The 27,236-nt window shown below is 37.2% G+C and overlaps 1 protein-coding gene across 2 annotated transcripts in view; it reads left to right on the plus strand.

Moving 5' to 3' along the window:
• ZDHHC14 (zinc finger, DHHC-type containing 14) overlaps positions 1–27,236 on the plus strand; it is a 92,090-nt gene that overhangs the window by 29,289 nt on the left and 35,565 nt on the right. For both annotated transcript variants that reach the window (XM_009076992.1, XM_009076993.1), the window contains exon 2: positions 23,251–23,411. In XM_009076992.1, the coding sequence (XP_009075240.1) occupies positions 23,251–23,411 (161 nt within the window). The remainder of the gene's footprint in view (positions 1–23,250; positions 23,412–27,236) is intronic.

The following is a 27,236-nucleotide window of genomic DNA, read 5'->3' on the forward strand; positions in this document are numbered from 1 at the left end:
CCTTCAGATACTGGAAGGCTGATGTGAGGTTTCTACACATCCTTCTCTTCTCCAGACTGAACAGCCCTATCTTCCTCAGCCTGTCCTCATAGGGGAGGTGCTCCAGTCCTCTTATCAACTTTGTGGCTTCCTCTGGACTTACTCCAACAGTTCCATGCCCTTCTTATGTTGAGAGCACCAGAACTCCACACGGTATTCCAGGTGGGGTCTCATAACAGCAGAGTAGAGAGGGAGAATCACCTCTTTTGACCTGCTGGCCACACTCCTTTTGGTGCAGCCCAGGATTCCATTGGCTTTCTGGGCTACACATGCACATTGCCAGTTCATGTTGAGTTTCTTGTCAATCATCATGCCCAAGTCTTTCTCCTCATTGCTGCTCTCAATTACTTCCTCACCCAACCTGTAGGTGTGCCTGGGATTGCCATAACCCCGATGGTAGGACCTTGCACTTTGCTTTGTTGGACTTCATAGGTTGTCATCAGCCCACCTCTCCAGCCTGTCAAGGTCCCTCTGGATGGCACATCCCTTCCCTCCAGCATGTCAACTGCCCCACACAGCTTGGTGTCATCAGTGAACTTGCTGAGGGTGCACTCAATCCCACTGGCCATGTCACCAACAAAGATGTTGAACAGTATTGGCCCCAGCACTGACCCCTGAGGGACACCACTCATCACTGGCCTCCACATGGACAATGAGCTGCTGGCCACAACTCTCTGCATGTGACCATCCAGCCAGTTCTTTACCCACTGTGTGGTCCACCCATCAGATCCATGTCTCTCCAATTTAGAGACAAGGATGTCGTGTGGGACAATGTCAAACGCTTTGCATAAGTCCAGACAGATTATATCAGTTGCTCTGTTTTTCAGGCATGACTTGCCCCGGTAAGTTGGTTATTACCAATCACCTCTTTCCATGTGCCTAAGCATAGTTTCCAGGAGAATCTGCTCCATGATCTTGCCTGGTACAGAGGTGAGACTGACTAGTCCATAGTTCTCTGGGTTAATAGTACAGAGTGTTGCATTAATGTTTTAAATTTTGCCTGGTTTATCAACTGTTTCATCTGTCTGCCTCTAGTTTCATCTTCTATGTGATGTTTTGTACCATTTTTCCTTTTTTGTTTTCATAATCTGGAGTGCAAGGCTGGCAATTTTGTTCTTGTCCTGGTATCTGATACTTGTAGTAAAAGATTGGCACAAATTTAGCAAAGCCTTATCTTGAAAATTGCTTTATAGAGGAGCTGTGAATTTATAGTCATATGTTAATGCTGTTTAAGTACACATAGAGGACAGGTTTAAATGTAATGATGTTTTGAAGTGCCTAGACTCTACTGAGGGTGGCTCTAGAAAGGATGAAAACTGCAATTCTTGGGCTGTAAGGAATTAGCAGAGCCCAGGAAGTGCTGCGTAATGGTTTTCTTGATGATTCATAGCACATCTATTTTTAGCCAAGGGGAAAAAAATTGCTTCACAACCTGGTGGTGTTTTGAAAAACTGAAAGAAATCAAACGGTTTCTTCTGGATGCATTGCTCCTTTTACAAAGCCAAAATGAGTTTAAATTCACTAATCAGAATTTGCTTTTGTACATTTGGTCTTTTTAATAATTAACTAATAAATTTCACTTTTTTCTGAAGATGGACTTATTTTATGTAATGGTAGAACATTTTATGGCTCTTTTTAGGCCAAAGAATAATATGACTCTTACGACTTGTGGAGTTGCACTGCGAGTTTTACTTCCTCTTATTTGTACCAATGCCTCTGTGCAACAAACTTGCTGGTTTAAAACCAATTGCTCATTTGGAATAGTTATTTCTGATGAGAGAAAACAATTTCAGGGTTTTATGGTTGTTGGTTTTTTTTTTTAAACTGAGCTTTCTTTATCTGATGTCCTGGGAAACAAGAGAATTTCTAGTTTTGCTGTGCTCAGGCCAAATATATTTTTTGATTCCTCAGAGTCTCTGCTTGGATTATGATTAGTAGTACCACAGTATGAAATTAGGACTGTAAAATCCTCTGTCAGACTGGATTCCCACTGATGTTCAGACTTACAGCTAGAAATGTTAGAAGTTGCAAGGTTTTTCATACTGACTTTTCATATATTATTTTGTTCAGTACATTTTTTTGCTTAATTCCCTCTTTTAGAGGTTTAGGTCAACTTTATACAGTTGGTTAAAAAAAAGCACAACTGTGGCACTGCTAGTGCCAAATCTTTGCTTTGATCCTTTTTTATTTTTTCTTCCTCAGATTTCTCAAATTCTCCTGCGCTAGCTAATGCCTGTGTCATCTGTCTTTGTTGTTCAGAGATAAAACTTTGAATTACATTTGGATTGCTCCTTAATTAGACAGTTACCTTGGAAAACCTCTTCAAAGTTTCTTGGGACCCTGAGGGTCAGAATATGTGTGCATGTGTGCATATATATACTGAAGTGTATGTATATAAAGGTCTATGTGTGTGAATGATATTAGATTCTGAAAAATGCTATTTTTTGTTCAGGACATGAGAAGACCTAAAGAAGTCTAGCAAATTCCTTGGAGCTTATGAGATTTACACATGCTGCTATTTTAGAAGAGTTTAGAGATGGGTTTAATTCTGACTCTGCGTGAAGGGCTGGGTTTTAGTGCAGAACATCTGTTTTCATTCCCGATTTTGCCAAGGCAGCTGGCCTATTATGGTGAGCAGTGAAGATGCTTATAATTTCTTAGACACAATTCAGGTATCTAATCACAGTTGGAAGTGGCCATCACCTTTGGAAGCTTTAATATAAGACCAATCTTAACGCTTCTGTAACTAAAAAGCTCTTCAAGGTGGGATGATATTTAACATAATGCATTGTGCTGTATTCCATGTATGCTGTGCTGTTACTGTATCTGGTATGTAATTGCCAGCAATTCTGACTGTTCTGATAGTAGCATGATGTAATGTTGTGCTGAGAGTGAAATTAGAGCTATTTATAATGAACATTTTTCTAAGCTCTTATTAGTTGTATTTAGCAATACGATGAGCAAAAATAACATTTTGACGTGGTTTTGAGGAAGCAAAATGAAATACTCAGGAGAAATGATTACTTAATGGGCTTACTGCTTTAAAATAGTGACTGCTATTACAGCTGGATTTTTTCAAGTAATAGTGAGACAACACCAATGAACCTTATAGAATGTAGTAGTAGAAATGTAGGCCTAGAAAAGCAAATGTAGTACTAGAAAAAAAGACCTTAAATGCTGTTTGTGTTTTGTGTTGGCTGTCTACTAGGGATGGATTTAATGTTTAGTCTGTGAATATCAAAATGAGTGGCTGTAACAACACTTGAAAAACCTGGCAAAGATTGACTGTGACAATAGGTATCAAAAGAATAGTAAACTAAGTTTGGGGAAAATAGAAGTTCTTTGTTTCAAAGAATGAGGTAGCAGTTTCTTCAGCTGAGACCATCTGATACTAGGTCACCATTCCCAGAAGAGAGAGATGATCTTCCTGATCCGCTCCCACAGCTGTGGGTATGGTGTGTTTCTCTCCCATGTTCCAGTTCCAGTGCTTCATGGACTAGTCTCTTGATTCCCTCTGGTTTGCTCATGCCCTTCCCGAGCCCTTTTGCTAGGTGAGGGAGCTGTGTAGGCTCCTGGGGAGACTGATACAGGGTAAGCACAGTGGGACTGTACGGCTGCAGGGTGTGTGGGCAGAGCAGGACTAACTCACTCCTTCCATCACATGGAGTTTTAACTTTTATTTGTAATCTCTATGCTTTTTCATACTATGGAGCAGTCGTTTTCCAAATGCAGCCTACATCCACTTTCAAATCTTGCACATTTCAAAACATATTGTGAGTCTCTCCTACCAAAGCTGCTTTGCAAGAGATCGAGTAGTGCATCTCACCTTGATCTCTGCCCCAAGGGCTTTTATTTTAGGACTTGCAGATTTTAGACCTCACCGTTTAAACATATCTCTTCCTGCTTGCACATTTTAGTGACTTAAAATTCTTTTCACTGAAGTTAGGCTTCTTAGCCTTCAAATTTTGCATAATACCTTATCAATATGCTTATTGTAACTTATAAATCCTCTGAATGAGTTTCTTAGATGCTGCACAAATCCTTTCTCATGAAGCTTTCAGTACAAAATGTTAACATAATTTTCTGCCTCAGCTCCTGGTTGATCTTTTTTTTAATCATATGCCTCTGTTAATCTAGGGATTAGTATTGGTTTCCTATAAATTAAACAATTTAGATCAGGATAATTCTTTTGACTGAAAGTATGTAAATGTGCAGCTTTAACATTCTTATTAAAAGTTTCTTACAGACAAAATTTTGCTATTTTTATACAAGTTAATCATTATTAAGAAGATTATTATTTAATATAAGTGAGTTTATTCCAGGTTTTTCAGTTCATCAAGAATATATTTTTATCTCTTAGAAAAGAAGTGTAAATTTAAATAACTAAACAAGTCTAGACTTTTTCTAACTCAATTTATTTGCTATATGTCAGATACTGTCTTTTATAGTTGTTCATTTTGGGGTAATTTACAGGATCCATTACTTTCTGTAGTCTATGGCTTGGTTTATTATTGTGTGTACCTTGGTTTATATTGTGTATGACTTAGTTTATATTATGCATATGTATTATTAATCAGTTCTCTGAGAAATTATTTTTATTTTTCTGGGGTTTATTCTATCTAAAATTAGATTTAAACAGCTGCTTCCAGTGAAGCTATATGTCTGTTTAAATCAAAGATACTTCATAACAGTCCTTTTAATAAATTAGGGCTCTTTAGTGTAGTAGCATTCTAAGACAACTAATCTGCTTTTTAAAAGTGTACTAATTTGAGACAAAATCATTGAAGCAGGTTGTCAGAGCGTCAGCACTTCAAGTTGGCTATTTGACTTATGTATGGAAAATTTATAATGTCAAAGTAACTGATAAAAATGTGATTGTGTTGGCAAAAGTAGTGAATTGTGCTCTTCAGAAACTTCTTGCTCTATTCCCCACTAACTTGTAAACTTTGTCTTTTCATTTTAATGGGTCATTCTGATATTGTGAGCTCCTGTTATAGAGATTTTTGGCAATTCTGAGTAGATTAAGAGTTTGAGACACTGTATATGATTTTTTGCAAAGTGTGGGACCTTGAACCAGGCAATATGTATGAACTGTAAGTCTGGGTAGGACAAGAAGCAGGAATTTCTTTGTTAGTTTTTATGGTGAAGGAATCCAACTAAATAGGTTTGTCACTTAATTGTAATTGATTTCATACTTTTCGTAAGTATCATTAGTTCACCTCAGTTGAGGAGTAAATGTGGTAAGAATAATGGTGGGAGACCACACTTTGATTGTAGTTTGTCTTCGTTTACATTGTATTTCTTCAGTTCTTTAATTCCAAATGCATTCTAAGGCTTTTTGCCTTTTTTTTTTTTTAAATAGTCCTTAAGGCAAATTCAGAGTTCTATATTTGTTGGAACTGGTTTCACAAATGCATTTATTTGCTGTTTGCTAGCCATATGGTAACATGTAGATACTTTCATAGTCTTATTACCAAAACACTCCTACTTGATTTCTGGTTTAATATGCTTTTATTGAATTTTCCAGATTATTCCCACAGTGGAGTGTGGCATAGTCTCTGGGTTGCTTTCACATAAGATGGGCCATTTGCACTCCACGGGTGTATTTTGGCTTTCTCTCCATGTCTCTATTTATGCTGATCTGTTATTTCTTGGAAGCAGAGGCACAACATCTGTTTGGATGCTCACCTTTCGTTATATTTGATTTCTATATGGCATGAATGGAAATGAATGGAAAATTCTTTAATTTTCTGCTGTGTCTGTGTATCTAGCTTCACATGGGTAGGAAACCAAAACTCTGTTATTACTCTCTTGGACTCCAAGGTGCAAAATCTTGTAGCATAGTGGCTTCATGTGAAAGCAGGTTTAAGTTTAAGCTTGCACGCACTGGGAGTTTCCATATGTCATACCTAATACCTTTGTTAGACATTTTGCTTTGGTCTTCAGAATTACACATAAATTAGCCTAAAGTGGATTGGGTGATCTACCTATAAAGTATAAAGTTGCTTCAACTTGTTTAAAATCCTTCCTTTAATTAAGATGATGCAACTCTGAGTGTGAATAAGACATGATTACAATCCAAAATGTAGCTGTCAGTGTCTATCAATTCTGCTTTGTTAGACCAAGTAAAAAATGAGTGTCAGAAGAACTGTGGAAGTTATTATACAAAGCTTGTCTGAGTGTCACCTGTATAACATTAAAAAATTCTGAATATATGAGGATTTTAATGAAGCATATTTTTGTACACTCTGTCAATAAGATGGCACTTGCTAGTCATTTTCATTGTGTTGACCCAAATTTACTCGATATCACATCGCTTAACAAAACAGTAGTGGTGCTGTGCAGGTAGTTGCTAGGGATACTTCACAGAGAGAAAGAATCTTGATAACTAAAGATTGTTTGCTTTTCTTTAGGGATCTTACTTTCTTTTTCTGAAGCTTGAGGCCATACAAGGACATATATTTTTGTATGGCATTCATCATTCACTGCCCTGTTGGGTTTTGGTGGGTTCCTTTTTTCCCATTTCAGACTTTGCCATTGATTGCACAGTCACAGAGTGAGCTTCAGGGCAGAGAGGGAAATGTACTTTTCTGTCACTCAGAATTTGCTTTTGTTAGGGAAGGAAGCAGTGCTGAAAGGAACAAAAATGAAGCATTCAGTCAGTGCTGCATTGAAAATGCCTTCCCCCAAAAATGATTCTTCTCTCTGTTATAGGTTTATAACACTGGAATATAGTTCTTTCCTGCCAGATTGAGATAATTGAAACTGCTGAGTTACAACATCCTTTTGTATAAAGAGCCTCTCAGGTGTAGTTGTCTCTGTAGTCGTTTCTCTCTTGAGCAGAGGAAATGGTCCTTTGGCTGGAATCTGCAGTGTTGGAGCACTGAGGTATTTGTCAGGTGCCGAGTTAGTTTTCTTACCTAACTAGGAAGAAAACAAGTTGTTTGCATTTTTATTTATAAGAACCAATTACCAGGATGCTTCCCTGGACAGCTGTATTGTTGCTGTCTCCTAGAAGTTTAATTTCACGATGAACACAAGGCACTGTTGTTACGGCTGCTGTCCCTGTCTCCTGTCTGCTCTGCTCAGAGGGTAGAAGGGCAACACTCAGGGCTCTTCAGTACTGACAGTGGGGATTTATCTGTTTGCAGGAAAGGACTGTGAACTAAGGAGAGCTGTTATCCAGCAGCTAGTTTTGGAGGAAGGCATTTTGGTGCTTCCCAGCTCAGATGGTCAGTAAGCTTTGCTACATACTCCATTTGTAGTCCTGCTCCAGTGTTAATGCTTTTCCAGTTTAGAGATGCTTGTGTCATCTTAAAGATGGCACTGAGCATTTGACTTCTGGATTAGGCTCATGTGATTCATTCTGTGTTTGCTGGAGTTGATTTAATCAAGTTATACAGGCATTGGGCACAAATAGAGATTTGTTGTTTCTTAAGTATAGATTTCTAATAGTAAGCACCAGAGAGGCTGATTTGGGGATCTGCTTTTCTTGCACATAGAAGGTGCAAAATGCCTGATGTCTGTATTCAGGATTAAAAGAAAAAAAGCAGAAAATAAAGGTACTTTGACAATGCAGGAAATTTTTTGCCCATGTAATCACAGGCTTATTGTATAATTTACTTAAGCCTAAAAATCATATAATTATTGGAAGTATTAGCATAATGATATACTGTAATACAGAGAATATGTATCAACTCTAACAACTTAACTGTCACTATCTCAAGAAGATTTCTGTTCTACTAAGTAAACTCACCTTACAGCAAATATTTTTGCTTGACACAAAGTGCAGATTAAACAGATTTTATGTTATGTAGCAACAACTCCTATATAACACCAACAATTTTTTCATTATCTGGGAATCAGAGGACTGCTAGATCTAACAAAATCAACAAAAGAAAGGAGCAGTGTGAAACTTCCCTTGTTATGACGATGGTAATGGTAGAATTTGCTTTGTCAATGAAGTTCACCCCTCTGCAGATGACCCAACCTGTTTTAACTTAAACAATTATGTTCTGAAGAGACTGAGTGAAATTGGGATTTCTGTTTGAAAATGTTTTGTCTGTAAAATTCTGTGGAGTTCAAGAGTAGAATGTTCAAAGGGCTAGGTATTGTTTCTTGAAGCAGTCATCTCAGTTATAATGGGCTGCAAGTATTGCTTAATAATGCCCATTTGTATTATCTATGCTTTCCTTTAGAGTTCAGTGTTAGTACTTACTGTGCTGGAATCAGTCCTATGGTGTGCTTCAAATTAAATGAAGGTGTCTAATTTTTCCCTAAGAATGTTTCAAAGTTTTTCTCTATTATAGCTGTATTTACTGTTTAACTGAAGATGATTTCAGATCTTTGAAGGCTGGTGGTCAACTATTTATTAACAGTCTAAATTAAGAGACAGACAAACCTAAACAATGAAAACCAGAAATTTAAAAAACATCCAAACAGCCATCTCACTTCACACTCTAGCATGTTTTCCGTTCTCATTTTTTTCCTGAGGCGAACATCAGTCTGGTCTGTTTCCTCACTCCCTGGAACATTTGTGTCAGCACAAGGCAGGAGTGGAAATGACTAGGCCAGTTGAGAGGAAGAGAAGCTTCATTTGGCACCATGAAAAAAAAGTTACTTTGAGCATATTGATGGTGGAGGAAATTACTTTGGTCTGTATGGACTACTGTTACTCCTCACCAGTAGCAGATAGTTAGTATCTGTTTGCTTCAAGGCTAAAATACTGAAATTCAGAAAGTCCAAGGCTTTTTTTTTTTTTTGAATGAAGTTACTTTCTTGGAACACGCATGGTTCTCGATATCAGTCACTTTACAGAAAAAGAATAATTCAGGAATCTCGAGAAACTTTTTTTCCCCCAGAACTTTGAAGTAATTTCCTCAGTTTCGTCAGTTTTTCTCCCTATTGTGTTGTAAAAGACAAGCAGTGTATCTTGTTAATAATTTGTATTTCAGTATTACCTAGAGATTCCAGCTAATTTGCTTGCTGCTGCTTGAAGAGTGTTTTTTGGACAGTAGAGTCCAAGACCATCATCAGTGTTTGCTGACAGCAAAAAACTCCAATAAAAATAAATAATGGGGGAAAATTTTTATAGTCATACAGAATTTGACACATAATTATTCTGTCTTGAATGTGTCCTGGCTAGGTGTATGCTCCAAAAAAACAGTGGGATAATAGAGAGGTGAATTGCCTTTGCTCAAGGTCATGCAACAGATTGCTGGCTGGTCCAGGAAGACAACTTTACTGATTCCTGGTCTCCTGTTCTATCCACTGAACTGTTTCTGACCTCCGTTAAAACAGCCTCTCTTAGGTTGGTTCATCCCTTTTTGAAAAAGGACAAAATATTATTTCATCAGCTAACAATGAAGTCAAATGCACACGTTCACCGTCCTTCAAAAGAGACAAAAGAAGCTATGATGGGTTTTGTATTTAGCAACAGTAGGAGGATACAGCATTGTTTGTGCAATACTCTCTAGGTCTCCAGATATTCTTTCCTAAGCATAGAAAGGCTGAGGAAGTGGAGGCATTGGCATGGTGTCGAAGCAGCTGCAGAAGGTTGGCTGAGTTACAAGCATTTGAGTGCAGTGTAAGACAAAAAAGTAGAAGGGAATGTTGCTTTGTGTTTTTGAAAGAATATATAGTTTTAACTAATTTTAGCATGAGTATTATAATGTCATATACAAAATAGAGATGATTGCAGTGTAGTGTTCCAGCATAGCACATTAACAACTGGGGGGTTTAGGCCATGTATTTCCTAAATATTTTCAGTACTTTGTTTTCTAGTCTAGACACTTTCTTATACCAGCTTGACTCTAATAGGCCACCTCTGGCCAGTAGTGCTGCCAGGGCCTTTGTTTATACTCCAGTTATTCTTGCTGGGTTCCTTGGCATAGCAATTTCATTCTTTTTTTTTGTTTTTTTCTTCACTTTATTCTTTTGTGAAGGAGAAATACTCCTTCAAATAATGAATTTTTAAACTGTATTTATAGATTTAAGGTTTAATTTAGCCCTTCAGTACCATATGAGAAGCACCTTGAGAGGTTTTTGGCAAGAACAGTGTGCCAGCTTTTCAAGGGGAACAGTAAGGAAAAACAAAGCAAAACTGAAGTCTGTTGCTTTGGACATCAAATAGTCAGTGAAGAAATAGTAAAAATAAAATGATAAAGGGTTTGCTGTTGTTCGACTTTCCTTCTTAAAAACCTCTAGTTTTTTTAATTGCTTCTGACTCATCAGTTTTAAAAATTACATTTATTGCTCTATTGTGGTCTGTCATTAACATCCTTTTCTGTGAATTTAGTTCTCTATGCACTGATGCTCTTGACTTTGACAACGATAACTGGGCTTCAGGGGAACTCCTGATTAAAAGCTAACAGTAAGAACTCAGATGATTTAATTTATAGACTTCTATTGTATAAGTTGTTCCTTTTGTTTATTTTAATATCTACCTAGATATTACAAGTTTTGGAGCACTGAATTGTGGAGGCATCCCTACAGCTGTTTTAATGATTTTGTCATTTGTGTGTTTCCAGAATCAGGAGAGAAGGGGTTAATAGAGTATGCATTACTAAAATTCTGTCAAAGACTAGATTTATATTGACACTAGGTCCCATTACAGTCAGTGCTAATCATATTCCTAAATGCTGGTTTTTTCCGGGGACCTTATCCTGACGTAGGACAGGCTTGCAGAACATTGTTTAGATTTTTTTAGGTTACAGAACAAAATGCAGCTAAAGATGCTATGAATAATTATCACTGCTGTTGAGAAACAGCAGAGTGTGTTTGCGTTCAAAGAGGGAGATTTGCGCTGTCCTGAGGATGCTCACAGTGAGTCCATCATACCCTCTGCGTAGTGCATGAGCCTGGAACACAAGCTTGGCACTCATTCCTGGTTGGCAGATGTGGGCTGTTACATTTTAATGGCTTTTCACTGTTCTAACAGACTGAAAAATTGCAGGGAGCTCTTATCTCAGTGTTTCTCAGCATCTGTAAGGAGTTGGACACCAGTAACAGGGCTCATATGCATTCATGGCTATGAATTTTAATTCAAGAATAGTTGCATTAAAAATCTTTTTGGGGAATGGATACAGCTATGCCAGAAACTTGATATTTGCCATGCAGCTTGCTATTTTAAGGTTCATAGCTTTTCTGAATAGAATAACTGCACTCGTAGCTCTGGCATGTTTACTTCTATTCCCCTCCAGCCCTAGTATTTTCTGCATGTTTTAAACAAGTTAATAGGTTGTTAGTATGTATTTGGGACATAGAGAATATTAATGTTGTATTGCAATTCAGGACAAAAATGTAATAATTTTAATTAACATAAATTGGAAATATTAATTTCTCTCTAGATTAGGGCGTGGGTTAGGATAATGTCTGTTTTTTACAAGTCGTGTAGTTTTCAGTCCTTTTTTCATCCTTTCAGCAATATCTTAGTAGAATCTTCTGTTGTCTAGTAAGAAGCTTTGACTTCATGGACACAATAGAAATGTATCTGACAAAGTGTCAAATATGAGAAAAAGATGGAACTGGTCTAGTAATGAGTTTATTGCTTTAATAAGGGCTTTAAAAATAAGCAAGTATGCATTGAATACTCAGTTCATTGAGAAGTGTAGTTGCCTGACAGTCCTTCTGGACTGGAATTTGTGAACTTATTCATAGTGATGCAATCAATTATTTGTTGTGTTCATCATACCAGTGAACCTTTTGAAGGTTTGATCTTCAGGTGAATGAAACACTAGGTCATATTGTTACTGTTCAGTGGATGTGAAAAATGAAGTTTTGTTTTGGAGTGTAAGATGACAAAGTAATTGCTTTTGAAGGAATAAAGGCGCATAATGTTATTTAAGCTTAAAGTTCAATGGACCTGAAATTAGGTTTACAGCTGTATTTTGATTTAAGATTGCTTGCATGACTGTTCATTCTTCTTTGCTTTTTTCATTTTTCTTCAGAGAAAGCAGAATATTGGAATAAAAAATTCTATATTTCACTTGTAAAGCAGAGTACTTTCCTATGCTTTGAGGGAAAAAGGGTTTTTGTATGCCTTTGAAAAAACAGTCTTGTGCTCCTGGTCTGTCCTTTATTTGTAAATAGAAACTGCTGAACTGCTGCAGTGTTGCATGTACACTTCGTCACTTATTCCCTGTGAGCATTAGCATAATGTTTATAACTAGGAACAAGATGCACCAAAGTCTCTTCTTTCTGAACATATACAGACAGAAAATGCTATAAAACCCCATTACATTGAACCTTTCTGTAGAAAAAACTATTTAAAATGAAGCATGAACATGACCTCTCCTGAACTTTGTCATGTAAGGGACACAGAAAGGAAGGAGGGCAACGCATTGATCTTTTCATTAAGTCCTGCTATTTGAAGTGACATAGTCAACATGCTTTTCAGTTATATGTAGCTCATCTCTTTGAATGTAGTATGTTCTGCAAACCTGAAAGGCAAGTTTTCCCATGGAAAATGGACATAACCAGAGGTTAGAAGAAGGCTGCAGAACCTTACCAAATTCTGGATTTTCCTCCTGGTTATGGTCTGTTGTTGGAGAATGGCTAACAGAACAAGGACATACTTCCATGGAGGTGCTGTGTCAGCAAGGAGACTCCTAGCAGCCCAGACCGGAGCAGCAAAGGTCTGTGGGAGCTTTGAGCATATAACCATGAAGTAGGCCTCAGGCATTTAGCTTCTCAGCATTAGAAGTTATTTTCTCAGCATAATGTTGCAGCCGAAGGACAAGCTGTCTGGGAAAACTCAGCAATGTTGCAAGCCCAAGGATGAACTATCCAGGAGAACAAAGAAGGATTCTCCAGAGAATAAAGGGGACTTCTTTACAGCTGCAGCTGCAAGCAGAAATAGTATATAAATGTAACCTTTAGAGCTTAGGTAATGTAAAGTAAATAATAGGCATAGTTGTCCTGCAAGTTAAGAAAGTATACAAATGTAACTTTTAGGGTTTAGGTAATGGTTATGTAATGGTAAAGAGAACAATGAGCATAGTTATTCAGGCACTGTGTAAGAGAAGGACTGAGCTAACAATAAAGTTGGAAGGCTTTTGCATATTGAGTGTTTTGTGTCTTCCCTGCTGGTGAACTCTCCGCAGTCTGTTACTGTTTCTGTGTGCAAAGCTGCTGGTTAATCCAGGGTAACAGGTTCTCTTTAAGTTCAGTTGCCAATATCCTCAGATAAATCAGGACACTGGTGGTGTGTTGTAAAAGCTGCAGCTCCCCTCGGGTGCTGTAGCACAAGGAGTGTGTGTGTTTGGAGGTGGCAGAAGGGCCTGGACAGCCTCTGTTCCCTGGTGATCAGAGTCCAGCCAGGAGAGAGCCTGAGGAATGTGAGAGGGACTGGCCAAAGGCAGCAGCAAACCTGATTAAAGGCAGAAAACACCGGGACAAAAGGTGGGACAATCAATGCTTGAAAGGACTCGGTGAAACGGTTGCACGTTACTGATGTGCATTTAGAGATGGTGCACTACAGAGCTGTAGGCTGTGGCATGCAGTTCTTATATACAGCCAATTGCCTTTTTTTTTGGTAGGATAGTGGGCCTATAGTGGTGTTTCATTTGTTGCTGCAATCTTGGTTTTACTTTAGCTTCTGTGCAATTGTTTTATGTATTCAAAAGATTTCAATTTCTACTTCTCTTCATGCCCTGCTAGTTTCCTCTTTGTGTAAAAGTGTCCAAGTGAAGACCAAGAGTTGGTGTGGCATTTTTATGGTTGAGAGTATCTGGGACGACTCTTTTTATGTCAGCATCTGAAACTGGAAGGTGGACAACAGAATGTGTTTGACAGTGGAAAGATGGAGAATAAAACTTGTGTTGCAATTCCTGAGAGTATATTCTGGGAACAATGAAGTAACTGAGCTTTGCTCTGATTTTTGTGGCTGGCTTGCCTTAGGGAGAGAGATCACATTATTCCACTTGCAAAATTGTCTACTAGATGTCTGTATAAATACTGGTAAAAAAAATCTTTCAGTGGTACTGGAGATCATATCATATATAGGTGCTAGCAAGTTGCATAATTGAAATGTGCAAAGAAAAAAAGTGGAAATTTACAGTTGCAGTGGATGTAATAAAGACCTTTGCTTTGCTTCACCTTCTTGTGACACGAGGAGCTTTGGCAGTCTGACTGCAATAGACAGATGTTAAACTGGAGAAGTAAATTATTCTTTTCAAGAAGAGTAGCAGTAACACTGTGTTCATTATTCTCCCCTACCCAAAATCCAAGTTCAATTTACATTAGAATTGGGGGTTGTGGTAATTACTGGACAAAATTGCAGTAATAACTCAATTGAGAGAAGGCTTGAAAATTTTAATGAAATAGTTGAAAGTGAAATTTGCATATGAACAAAATTTAAACTGGGAGTTTTAATAAATGATATAAAAACTGGTCATTTCTTTGTTCATCTTACACTCGGGTCTTGTTTATACATTAGCAGTCAAAATATTTAGTTACAGCAACTAACTGTAGAGTAACAGAGTTAGTTGTTGTTCTTGCGTGATATTTATGTGAAGAACATAGTTCTTTTAAATATGGGGTTTTTTTTTTTGCTGTTGAGCTTGCTACAGAAACTTCTGTGATACCCTCAACTTTTAACCATTAATATGGGTGATTTTCATCCTTAGTTTTTAACTTTCAAAATACCATTTCTGTGATAACTTTCTTTAATTGTGTTCTTCTGTAATGCATATTTCTTGATGCAGTTGGCTTGAGAGAAAATATGTTGGAATATGTTTTTCGATTTAAATTACTTAAATAATAGAATTTTATATGACAGAAATAACTTTTGGTGAATTATATAAGTGATCAGGAAGAGCATATGGAACTAATAATTTCAGTCAGTGGAGTTTCTCAAGAGGAAAGTGCCTGTGCGTGATACGTTTGTGGAAGCACAGAGAGAAGCATATTATGATTTTCAATTTGAACGTGCTTATCTAGGCTTGATAAGTATTTAACATAAAAGTGTATACAGAGCATTTTAAATGTCTTCCTAAAAAAGGAAAAATTCAGATAAAAGTTATTTCAGTATTCAAACAGTGCAATCTGTTCTGCACACATCCCTGAAGAAAATTAAATGCTATGACATCGCTGAACTCTGGGGATACACAAACAATCTTTCAGTGCAGGGTATTTCTTAAACATTTCATGCCTGGACTTGCGTGACTTGCACCCAAATCTCAGTTCTAATGCCAAACAGTAAAAGGCTATTCCTAGTTGTATAAATTACTTTGCTAACACAAATATTTGTAGTGGTGATGCTTTCTGTGTAGATGAATCATTGTGTGCTTTATTTTTCCCATGAAGTAAATGATTTGCCTCAAGCTGGTCTTGCAAGTTGATATATTTAAACTGACCCATTTTTAGATATGGAGAGCTGGCACTGCTTTGGAATCATGAGTGCCAATTAGTTGTTGGGGTTTTTTTAATCTGAAGTAGCCTGCAGTATGCCAGTCTGCCTGTCCAATGAATGCTTAGTCTGGGATCAGAGAATTCACATGATGCTGTGAGAAGGCAGCAGGGAAAAGCAAAGAATGCCATTTCAGGTAAAACCCTGCCAGCGCTTGTGGAGACCTGTGGCCGTAAAGTCACTATGAGTAGACCTATTGGGTCTTTTGAGGAGGATGATCAAGTTGCTGAATTGCTCAGCTCTGCTTCTTTTGGGGAAGAGGAGGTTAAAGTCTCTTGATTTACATCCTCCTCCTTGCTTTATGTTCCCAGTTGCTTTATTTATAACAATGCAATGTATACTTTTGATATGTAGTGTGGGCAGGATCATCAGTTCTCCAGTTTTTCATAAGTAAAGGAGCCCTAGGAAGTGCTGTATCTCTGTCAGTGAATGAGCAAAGGCTTCTATTATAGTGGGTTCAACTGAGAAGTAAAGTTTTTAAGATTTTTTTTTTGCCTGTATTTTAGATGAAAGTTCATTTGTGTATTATACAAAAGACTTGCAATATGGAGAACTGTGGAGGGAAAAAGTAAAAAAAACCAAACACAAAACTTGAGTAAGTTAATCAGGTGTATGGTGTTTAGCTGTGTGCCAGTTTGAACCTTGACAGTAGAACACTGGATGTACTGTTCCAAACAAATACAAAACTTGAGTAAGTTAATCAGGTGTATGGTGTTTAGCTGTGTGCCAGTTTGAACCTTGACAGTAGAACACTGGATGTACTGTTCCAAAGCTCGTAATGACTGTGGGTGGGATTTCATTTTAAGGCTAAGTCCACATAGCAGCTGAGTGAGTGGCTCTAGAAATGACGGTTGCACTTCATCCTGCCTTCTGTGTATTCCTACCTCTTCACTGGTACTCGTTAATTGTACAGTGAGTGAAGTTGTTCAGGAAACTGATAAACCAGAAAATTAATTATGTTGGGGTTTTTTGGGGTTGGTTTTGGGTTTTTTGGTTGGGTTTTTTTGTGGTTTTTTTTTATTTGGGTTTTGGTTGTTTGGGGCTTTTTTTAGAAAAGGGAACAGGTTGAGAACAACTCCTCTGGTTTAATTCAGAGTTAGCCAGCTCATTTGTGCTATATAGGGGCAGTGACAGTAGAGTTGTGACTGGGGCAGGGCTGGCCATAACAGGCCTTTGCCCTTTAGCAAGAGCTAGGCTTTACATCTAGCCTTTTAGACTTTATAAGTTGTGTAGGGTGAAAACAAAATATGCCTAATTCAAAGCTCAGAGTCCACTGTCTGGCAGCAGCTTAGAGAAAAAAGTCATCTAGAAGCTCACATTCCTTCAGGGACTTGCTTGTAGTGTAAGGCATTTCCGCTTGTTTTGTCCCAGTTTTCATTTCTGTTCGTTAGTACTTGGGATTAACCTGATGGTTTAGTTATAAAATCACATAACAGGAAATAATAAGAAATAATAAGGAAGTAATGTGACGCGCAGCAGGAAAGAAAGTGTTCTATATGAGCTGTTTAACAGAAATTGGGAGCTTATGTATTTAGTGGAATTCATTAATGGGTAGTCTTATGCTATGCAAACAAGACCTTGCACTGCATGCAAAACCAGAAAATTCAGGTACAAATATATTTTTAGCTTTTCAAGTAGGTAATTAGTCAGGGAACAGAGATGTCAATAAAGCATGACTTCGATGTGCTGCATGGTTGGCAGCCATGCCTTTCCAGAGTTTGTCTTCTGAAGGTATGTCATACTTGCACTGACCTGTCGTAAAGAAACCGATGATTTGGTAAGAATCAGGCACTTGATTTATGGTTTGTTAGATATTCTCCATTTTTTCTTACTACCTTGCTAGGAAATTTCTGGCTACCAGTTGGTGCAATCAAAATTTTAGAAACTGTGTTTTGTAAAGCAAAGGTGTTCCTTCTTTGTATAACAAAGCAAAATTTAACTACTCTTGTAGGAGCTTCAGTAACCACATCTGTTTTGCGGGCAGGTTCATTTTGCATGATGTATTTTTTTCTATCCCAGTTTTGAGGTTTCACATTGGATCATAAGAGTTAATTCATGTAGCAATAAAAAATTGGAAGGTCATGCAAGGTTGTTACTTTGTTGCATACCTGCTGCATTAAACCCGTAAGATTTTTACTTGTAGGGAAGAGTTTGTGGATATCTTACACAATGTCATAAACAACACTGCTTGCTTAGCTTGATCTAAACTCATCCATTCAAATCCAGCCAGTGTAAATTTGGTTTTAATGTTAATGCACTACAGTTGAATGGAGTCAGTGTTGCAAGGAGTTCCAGTGAACGCTTGCAGGTTTGAGCAGAGGAGAGAGAGGTCCCTGCAATCTTTCATTCTTGGTAATTGCTCATGTGTTTGGACAGTGGCCTTAGAAATCAGACTGTATCGGGTTTCCACATGAAACTTTGAAGACTGGTTGTTGAGCTTTTGCTGTTCAGGGTCACATTATGCTAATTGTACTTTGTACTAGGTTTGGGGGAACTTCTAAAGTGCTTAACTTATTAGGTTTGAGGATTATGCTGTTCAGTAATCTGTGTTATTTCATCATATTTATTTTTTTAAGAAATCATTTCTAAGTGCTGGTAGAGGCTAGGACACCTAGGTGCACACTGTGGTTACTATTAGTCTGTATGTGTTCTTACTTAGAAAGTATTTTAATTAGAATTAGTTTTAAGTGGAGTTACCCCAAGCAATATAGCAAATACAGAAAAAAGTAACACGTATCTAGTACTATAAATACAAAATAAACTGCTAAAGCATTTAAGCAAGGTTAAATGCCTCTTGTCTGAAACCATTCAATAAATACGCCTTTCTGATTAGGATATAGTATCTTGGATTATTAATATGAGGAGGTAATACTCTGCCTAATGCTTCCTTTCCTATTGTCATTCTGCCTTTCATTTGTCAGCTGTTCTGCTTTCCACGGTCTTCACATTTGCAGCATTCCAAATTTCCTGGATTTGAAATGAGGCAAGTTATTAGAAGAGTGATTTTTTATTTTTTTTTTTGATCTTGTATTTTATCAGACAAGCTTTTGAAACTGCTTGACCATTCTGAAATGAGGGAGTGTATGATTTGGAAAATATGCTCAAAACACAAAAATAATAATAATTTTTTTTAGAAGTAAATTTCAGCTCCCATTGAAATTAGTCTGTACATTGCTTAATATCTCTTAAAAATTCTGTAGGAATTTTAAAGGCTTTACTAAAGAATCAGTCAGGTGTAGGAAACTAATGCAGAACCTCCTTAGCTAATCTTGTTTGGAATTTCACGTAACTACTTGGACTAATCTATACTCAAATTACACCACATTGTTTTGTGTGCTAGCAGCATGCTTGTGAAAAAACAAAAGAAGTTAAAAGAAGCAACCCTCCAAGCCCTGCAACAATGAAATTATTTCATACTGATCATTGCCTTTGTCCCTTTTATCTATTATTTCAGGTAGCAGCCTCCAAGGTTCTTGCTATGCCCTCATGTTTTGCCCATCTTTGCATCTTCCATGGTGTTGTTCTTCAAACACATCTTTGGCCCCTTTTAAGGAAGGGCCTTAAGGAGGCTTCTTTTTTTTCCTGCTCTTTACTAATAACAGTGCTTGAAAAGTTGTAGGACTCTTCACTGTGTGTGCTCCTCAGTACAGTTACTGTGTGTATTTTTGTGCTGATCTTGGTAGGCACAGGGAGCTTGGTTATACAGTTAAGAGGGCTGCTGGGTGCTAAGAATTACTCTTGTTCTTCTCCTGAATCCTTTGTTCAGAGATGATGCTTGATAATTATCTCTTATATGCCATAGCTTTTATTATATATATTTGTAATATATGCCATATTATATTTTTATCTAGCTATGACAGGATAGTCTTTCAGCAGATTTTATTTCCCTCCTACACTCCTGCAAACTTTCACATGATGCATCAAAAAAGCAGCTGAGAAGCCAAGCAAAAAGCAGGGCTGAAGGTATATAACTCCTTATTAATGAATTCAAAACTTCAAGCTGTGTTACTGCTTCCTGTGTGCAGATCCAAATGTTTTTCTCTGAAGAAACTATTTTCACAATAACCATTTCTAGTGGGATCTATGGTGAAGTAATATTTCCTAAAAATGTGTTTTCTGGGATGGACCTAGTCAGTACTTGCTGTCATTTACAGATGCTGATTAAGAGCAATTGGTTTAGTGTGTCTAAGATGTAAACTGAGGGTGTCAGTTCACATCTAGTAGTTACTGAGTGCTGTTTTGAAAAGGTTTGTCACTGCTCGCTCTGCAGTAGGACCAAGATTTGTTCTGGAGCTCTCTGCTGTTTATGATAAGTGGTGCTAGCACTGAGCTGTTCTCTGCACAGGGAGTTCCTCTGCTTGAAAAATCTGAAATTTGCTGTCAGGAAATACCCACTAATGTTTGCTTTAAAAACTCACTGAAAATACCATTGGAAAAAGATACTTAATTGTAATATCTGAAGACAGCTTTTGCCTGAAGGGATGCATTCTCAGTTAAAGCAAATAAATTAAGGAATTTGAGCAAATATTGGGAATATTCTTTTTCTGTGTACAGTATTTAGCAATCCTAAAAGTCGTAGCACTAAAACAAATTGTTTAAAATAATACTGATTTAATGTAGCAGTACGAATACATTTGTTATGTAAGAATGCAAATATAAATTATATAAATATGCAAGTGTATTTCTACAGATGCATTCACAATTTTGAGCTAATACCCACATTTTTAATTTGAAGTCACATTTAGTGAAATTTTTAATAACCCAGAAGAATTAAAATTTTCCCCTTTTTCTTTTGTAGACATGAAGAAAAAGCGTCTATATAGTATCTTTTTTTAATAATTTAACCGACAGGTATTTGAAAAATTAATTGGACCTTTTGAAAGGATGGGTATGGTTGAACTTTGTGAGCCCATGTACATACATCGGATTCAATGGTCCTGCCAAGGTTTACTGCCTGAATCTCTGTAAGGACTGGTTTCTCACCTTGAAATGATTTCAGAATTGGTGGAACATTACTTGGCTGTTTTTGCCAAATACGTCATCTACAGACTTTTCTGCCTTATCGCTGAATTAATTCCCAGTCAAAGTTGGTAAAATGCAGGTGGTTATACCCTGAAAACACTTCTAGGCAGAGCAGGTTAGCTTACATTAGCCTATGGTGAAGAGTGCACAGGGCTTTGAGAGTGGGGCTTTTTCACTGTGGGTGGACAGTGAAAAAGCAAAGAGACAGATATTTTTGTGCATTTTACTATATTGAAGACTTCACTTTTCAGCAGTGCAAGGCTTTCTCAGTATTTTAGCACAGGAATTTGTTCCTTCTACCAATTTCCTATGAAATTTCTTTTAAAGGAAAAATATGTCAGATTCATGATGACCCTTCAGTTTCCATTATCTGAGTATCAATGAAAATTAAGTTGTGTATGTAGATGTCATTGCTCTTTTTCAATTGGCACCTGTCGAAATTGTATTGCGCCTAACGTGCTACCCTGAGATTATCTCATGGTACACATACAGCTCTTGTTTGGTCAACAGACATCATCACAGTTGCAATTTCTTTGGTATGTGTAATGAATAATTCAGTAGAAGAGCAATAGCACTGTGCTATATTTAGTGTTCATTATTGTACATGTTCCCTCTAATCCTTTAAAAATAGGTTCTTGCAGCCTATTTGTACTCTTGTCTGAGCATATTACAGTAGTTTGGATTCAGTAATCCTTTGTGGCAAGAAATAAATTGAGCAGTAGGACATTTATGTGGTATGAAAGCTTCTCTTCGGTTGTTCATTCTGACTGATTTCTCTGACATGAAGAGAGCAAGGCTTATGGCTACCAAGGCTTATGTCTTGCTGCTGCGTCCTTTAGTTTGCACTGATTTCATAAAACTGGGTCTTTGAAACAGGTTTTCCTGAAAGTGTACATTTCCTAGTATTAAAAGCCTATTTGTTATATGAAACTACAGCATCTCTTGTCCCTCACTGTTTTTTTATATGTACATTTGAAGTACATTTCCTAGTATTAAAAACCTATTTGTTATATGAAACTACAGTATCTCTTGTCCCTCACTGTTTTTTTATATCCAGTTGTCTTTTTAATCTTTGGAATTTGTTACACCTGTAATGCTGCATTCATGTAGGGAGAAAGAAGATTTCCACTCGTAGTGATGTTATGCACAATGTAATGCATGTGGACTCACTGCAGAAGTACATTTCCTAGTATTAAAAACCTATTTGTTATATGAAACTACAGTATCTCTTGTCCCTCACTGTTTTTTTATATCCAGTTGTCTTTTTAATCTTTGGAATTTGTTACACCTGTAATGCTGCATTCATGTAGGGAGAAAGAAGATTTCCACTCGTAGTGATGTTATGCACAATGTAATGCATGTGGACTCACTGCATCCATGAAACCCCCTGTGTTTGATGGAACAGCCAACTACATTTAACAGGATTATGCAGGGAGATAAATGCTTTGTACATGGTAGCTCTATGAAAAGTGTTTCTGTTCTCTCCCATCCTGTTGGCAGAAGTGATGGACAGTGAAGCTGACATTGTCATCACTTGCTCAGAGTTAACATTCCGCTGAGGCTAACTGACTTGCAGTGCAAAAGCTTGTGCGTCTGGATCATCATTTAAGGCAGTCAGCAGAAACAGGGAAGACAATGTTAATTAAACTTGATTGATACCTGAAAGCTTTAGATTAAGCCCTAAGGCCTAGAACTTGTTGATTTTCATTTTATGTTGGGTTTAGGCTTATTTTATGACTTCTCACGCAGACATCAGAAATACATGAAGCCATCTTGGTATTTTGCCACACACACACTTAATTTGAGAGCTAGGAAGAGTCTTCAGCCTGTGCGTTTTCTAAGATGGTCCTACCGTGCCTATTGTAAGACTCAGATTAGTGGGAGTAGTATACTCTGTAATGTCTGAGTGTTCATATCCTTTCTTTTTGCACAACTGAGATAAGAGATACTTATAGTTGTGTATTGTTTAGATTCCAATGCTTCTGTCCATTTTGATTTAGTTACAAGTGAAGACCAGAGGAAAATTTGCTAAAAGTGTAATCTAATCTTAACCCTGCATATATGTTCTAAGTCTGGTAGCCCTAGACCGGGTTTTGTCCTGTTGATGTTGCCATAGATATGATGCACCCACCCCGTCCACCCTGGATTATTTGGTCCCAGTTGTGTTGCACTGTCATTTGCACTCTTCCTACTTTTAAATGAGTAAACAAGTTTACCAAGTTACAAGAAATGGATTAAGAAAGAGAATCACTAGTGGTGATACGATACTGATATGTACTGAGCCTATTAAAGGAATGTGTCATGGGTGTAAGTTCTTGAGCACCGTCTTTCTGGGGGATGATAAATTCGTTTTATAGACTTAAGCCTCACTGAAAAATGTATTTATTTCATCATGCTATGTGCTTTGCATTTTTATTGCTGAATACCTTCAGGTTATTTCCCCTTCCCCTTCTCTTTATTTTTATGTGATTGGACAATAGATGAAGAAATATATAAGCTTATTATACCGTAATAAAAATATTGTATTTCCTTATAGAAATGAGTTACATTTTAGTGAGGTCATTACTATGCTATTTGGACCTGTATTATATTGAACAAATTATAAGAAATTTCGAAAGTGTCATGAACACAAACAGAAATTTCAGCTTCAATAGACATTTCAAGGCAAGTAATGTATCAATAGAAGAAAGTGAATTCTTCATATGCATTTATCGATGTTAACAGTTTCTGAGAGCAAGTTGCACTGTGTGTTGTTGATTGTTTAATCTTTCTTTTTCCAGTTGTCCGTATTTGTCAGAGAAGATTACACCTGCTATACCTGCAATTGGTGGGATCCTTTTCTTTTTCGTGATGGGGACCCTGCTGCGCACTAGTTTCAGTGATCCTGGTGTCCTCCCCCGCGCAACACCAGATGAAGCAGCAGATCTAGAGAGACAAATAGGTAACACTGAAGGTCTGTTGTCTCTTCGCTTTCCTCCCGAGGGTGCATGTGCTGTGTGAAGGCAGTGTGCTGCTCTGCTCATGGGAGGAGTTACTCCTATCTAGCCACAGTAATTGTTGTGGAATGGTAATGTCTGATGACATTGCAGTGATTCCTGTGGAAAGGTTGTCCATCAGTTCTTCACCAAGAAAGTAAACAAAATCCTGACCTTGGAGAGTGATAGTTATTGCTGTAAATACATTTCAGCAGGCCTGGTAGAAGTCTCTCTGTAGTACACAAGAGAATACTTTCTAAAGCTGATGCTGCAGAAGTTCTACAGTTGTGCCTCTTTTAAAGTAATGTATCCTCAGAGTTTAACTGAATTTAATTATGTTGTTATTTATATTGTGAGTCAGATAAGTCTCTGTTAATATGCAGCAAAAACGTTACTATTTTTTATCTCTGTAAAGCCAGCATAATTAAAGGAGGGAAATAGATTTTAATCAGCCTCACTTACGAAGGGAATTGTTAACTAAATTCTAATAGTGGGATTTCTGCAGCTACAAATATGCTGAATAGCTAAAATGTGCTACCTGGATAAGAAAACACAGGATGGGTTTGCAGAGCTGCTTCATAAACAGGTTTGTGTGCTCATTTTTTAGGAAACTACTAAAGCTTACTAAAGGTTACTATATCTGCTTTGATGTGAGAGGCAACAGAAGTCCCATTTTCTGAAGCAGTTTCAGAGGAATGCTCACTTGTATCATTCAAAAGACGAATAATAGGTTTAGGCAAGCACAGGAGAAATACTTATGGTGTCCTTGGTGTTTAATGCTACAGTAAAGTCTTAGACTAATAATTGTCAGTGGCACATAATTCAGTAGAAGCAAACGAGTCTACTAAAGCTGCTGTTGCAGATATTTCTGCATCTTTAGAGTGTGAATTTGAAGAGTTTACTTCAGACTAGGTTTTGTCTGATTCTCTAGGCTATCTGTCCTCACAAAGCACTGGTGAAAATTTTTGAGGGAGAAAGTTGCTTGTTTAGACTCCAACCAGTTTCTAAAAGCGAGTATAAAGAGATGGCATAAGCATATTGGGAAAGTGTGGGAAAGATGAAAGGAGAGTAAAGTCAGTTACAACCAGCACGGAACAGTAGAAGATGAGGACAGGTTCTGTTAGAGGGTCAGAGGAAGAAAGAAGCTGAAGGCATGCTGTGTAATTGGTAAATGAGAAACAGCAGAGGACAATCAACACTCTGATCTCAGAAGGTAACTTGCATGCTTCTTGACAGCCGATAGGAAGTGCAGGTCAGAAGAGGGAAAGTAGTTGTAGTTAAAAGCTTGTCAATCTACTATACTGTATCTACATCAGTTTATCTAATGCTCTACTTTAATAGAAATCTGTCTATTTTATCACTAGAAACTCTGGAAAGACATGGAGTAGTAAACTACTAAATGATCAAATGATAAGAATTAGGGCTGACAAGGGGTGGGGTTTATGGCCATTTGAGTATCGAAGTAAGTAAAGTATTTCAAGAGCAAATCAAGTGTAACCAAACTGATGTCCTTCATTGAAACAGTAACTGACTTGGTGGAAAAGAAGAAGCAGATGTACTCAATTTTTCACTGTAATTGAGCTCTTGATACTGTCCTGCATAGGATTCTTTCTACATGAACTTTGGAAATAAGGTCTAGATGAAATTGTCACAAAGTCAGTGAGCAACCTTTTCAAACGACACCTTAGTGGCAAATGGTAGTGTCCAAGTAGGGCCTTGCAGAGACTGATTGTGGGCTCAAGAGGCATATGCTTTACTCTAAAGTTGGTGCTGCGATGGGAGAATCTGCAGTCACTGGGTTTGATTATTTTTTTATAAAATTTATTTTAAATAGCCTTAGCAAATTTAGGGAACAAACACAAAATACATGTTTACAAATGGAAATCAAATACTAACAAAAAAAAAGCCTAAGTAGTGAATTGTACAATAAGAGGAGAATTGAGTATTTTCCACAAATAGATTAAGTCAGCATTGTGATGTGACAAAAAGGGGAGGCCCTTTTTTTGGGATGTATTAGAAGAGTCATTACATGAGCCAGAAAAAGTGACATTCTGTAATACCTTGTGGTGATGAGGGCTCAGTTCAGTCTCTTGCTTTTGACACCATGTGTGGAAACTCAAGAGGAAGGCAGCAAAACAGAGAAGTCTGGAAAACAGGACCTATAAGAATATTTAATGCATTCAGGAGAGAAGAGGAGCAAAAGTCTTAAAATACACTAGTTTGGGGTTGGGTTTATTTTCATAAAACATAACAACAAAAGCATCTAGATGTGTGAGGCTTAAATAGTGCAAAATCACTTAAGGTTAAGGTAGGGTTATTTGTTATGAGTGCGATAATCCCACTAAAATACAGCAGGACCTTTTTTAATTTATTTTTTCTGAGCGGAACGTTAAATTTATTGATGTATTTTTACTTCAATTATAATTTTAATTAATATTGGAAAGTCATTTTTTTCCAGGGGAACCCTGATGGTAATTGCATTCTTTTCATGGTGCATATAAGCATGGGTTCTGCAATCACACAAAATACTGTACTGAGCGTGGCTGTTTTCTCCACGGAAACATAAGAACTAGGAGCAGCCTTATTTTGTAACCTTCTTGCAGTTATGATACGTCTCTTGTAGTTAGTTTAGTGTGAAGTAATCTCAAGTGGAGCAATGTAAACTTCTAAATATGAAGGCTTAAATGGATCACCAAATCCAGGAGAATGGATTTCACAGATGGGAAAGTGTTTGTCCAGTTGACATATGCAAGATTGACATTCTTCCACAATATTGATCTTGTTTAGATCAGATAGGCAATGCAGATAAGTGAAAAGATGATCATGGTAATTTATTCTGCTAGCCTGAAAATGCTGTGGATTTTTCTTCAAGCTGTTGTAACTTATGTATATCTTCCTAATTTATTCTGTACAGTCAGTTCAGGCCAGTTCACAGTTTCTGAGATTCCTACACAATTCCTTGCTTGTCTTTTTTTCTTTTGAAATGCACAGTTTGATTTCATTATAGCCTTTTAAAATTAAATCTGTGCCACAGCATAAGCATTTCATAGAATTGACAATAGTCTGAACAAATACATAGTTTTTGTGGGTATATAGCATGTTTTGCTTTCTCTTCAAAGGTAGAATACCAACTTTATAGGCTTATAGTTGTACCTGATATTGCACTCGTTAAACATCATTCTTAAAATAAGTGTAGTGAATTTACTTTGTGAGTCAGCTAGGTCTTTTAGAAAGCTCATCCTCTCTATGCTTCTTTCCTCAGCAAATCACTAAAGATTACATGTCTTTCTGGGAACAAGCATAACTCTCACATTAAGTTTTAGACTTCAAGAAGATGATGCAATTCTACTCCTAAGAAAATAATACATGATTTCAGAAAAACCTAAGGCAGCAAGTCTTTTATCTAAAGTCAGGAACAATATGTGGTTGATATCTCTTGTTGGCTATCAGATGAAGAACTATGTGAAGAATGCAGTTAGCAGCTGCTGGTTTCAGTCTAAGCCAGGTTCCTGTATTGTTTGTCCCTGAGATTTCCTTCTGGAAACAAGAAAATTTTATTAAAGTTCTCTTCCCCTCCAAGAAATAAATTACTCTTCCCTCTTGTAGCCTGCTGTTGTTAAGCATGTAGTTTAGATTTAAGTAGCTAAACACAGAAGAAGACATGTCTTAGAGTTTTGCATTTTTATAGGGCTTTGTTTGGATTTGATATTTTTTCCTGTTGTTGTTCTTCATATGTTAAGTGTTATACATAAAGATTTTTCTTTTCATTGTGTTATTATTTTCTTGTCAGG

This window comes from Acanthisitta chloris, unplaced genomic scaffold (assembly GCF_000695815.1).
Source record: "Acanthisitta chloris isolate BGI_N310 unplaced genomic scaffold, ASM69581v1 scaffold8496, whole genome shotgun sequence".
Taxonomy (NCBI): Eukaryota; Metazoa; Chordata; class Aves; order Passeriformes; family Acanthisittidae; genus Acanthisitta; species Acanthisitta chloris.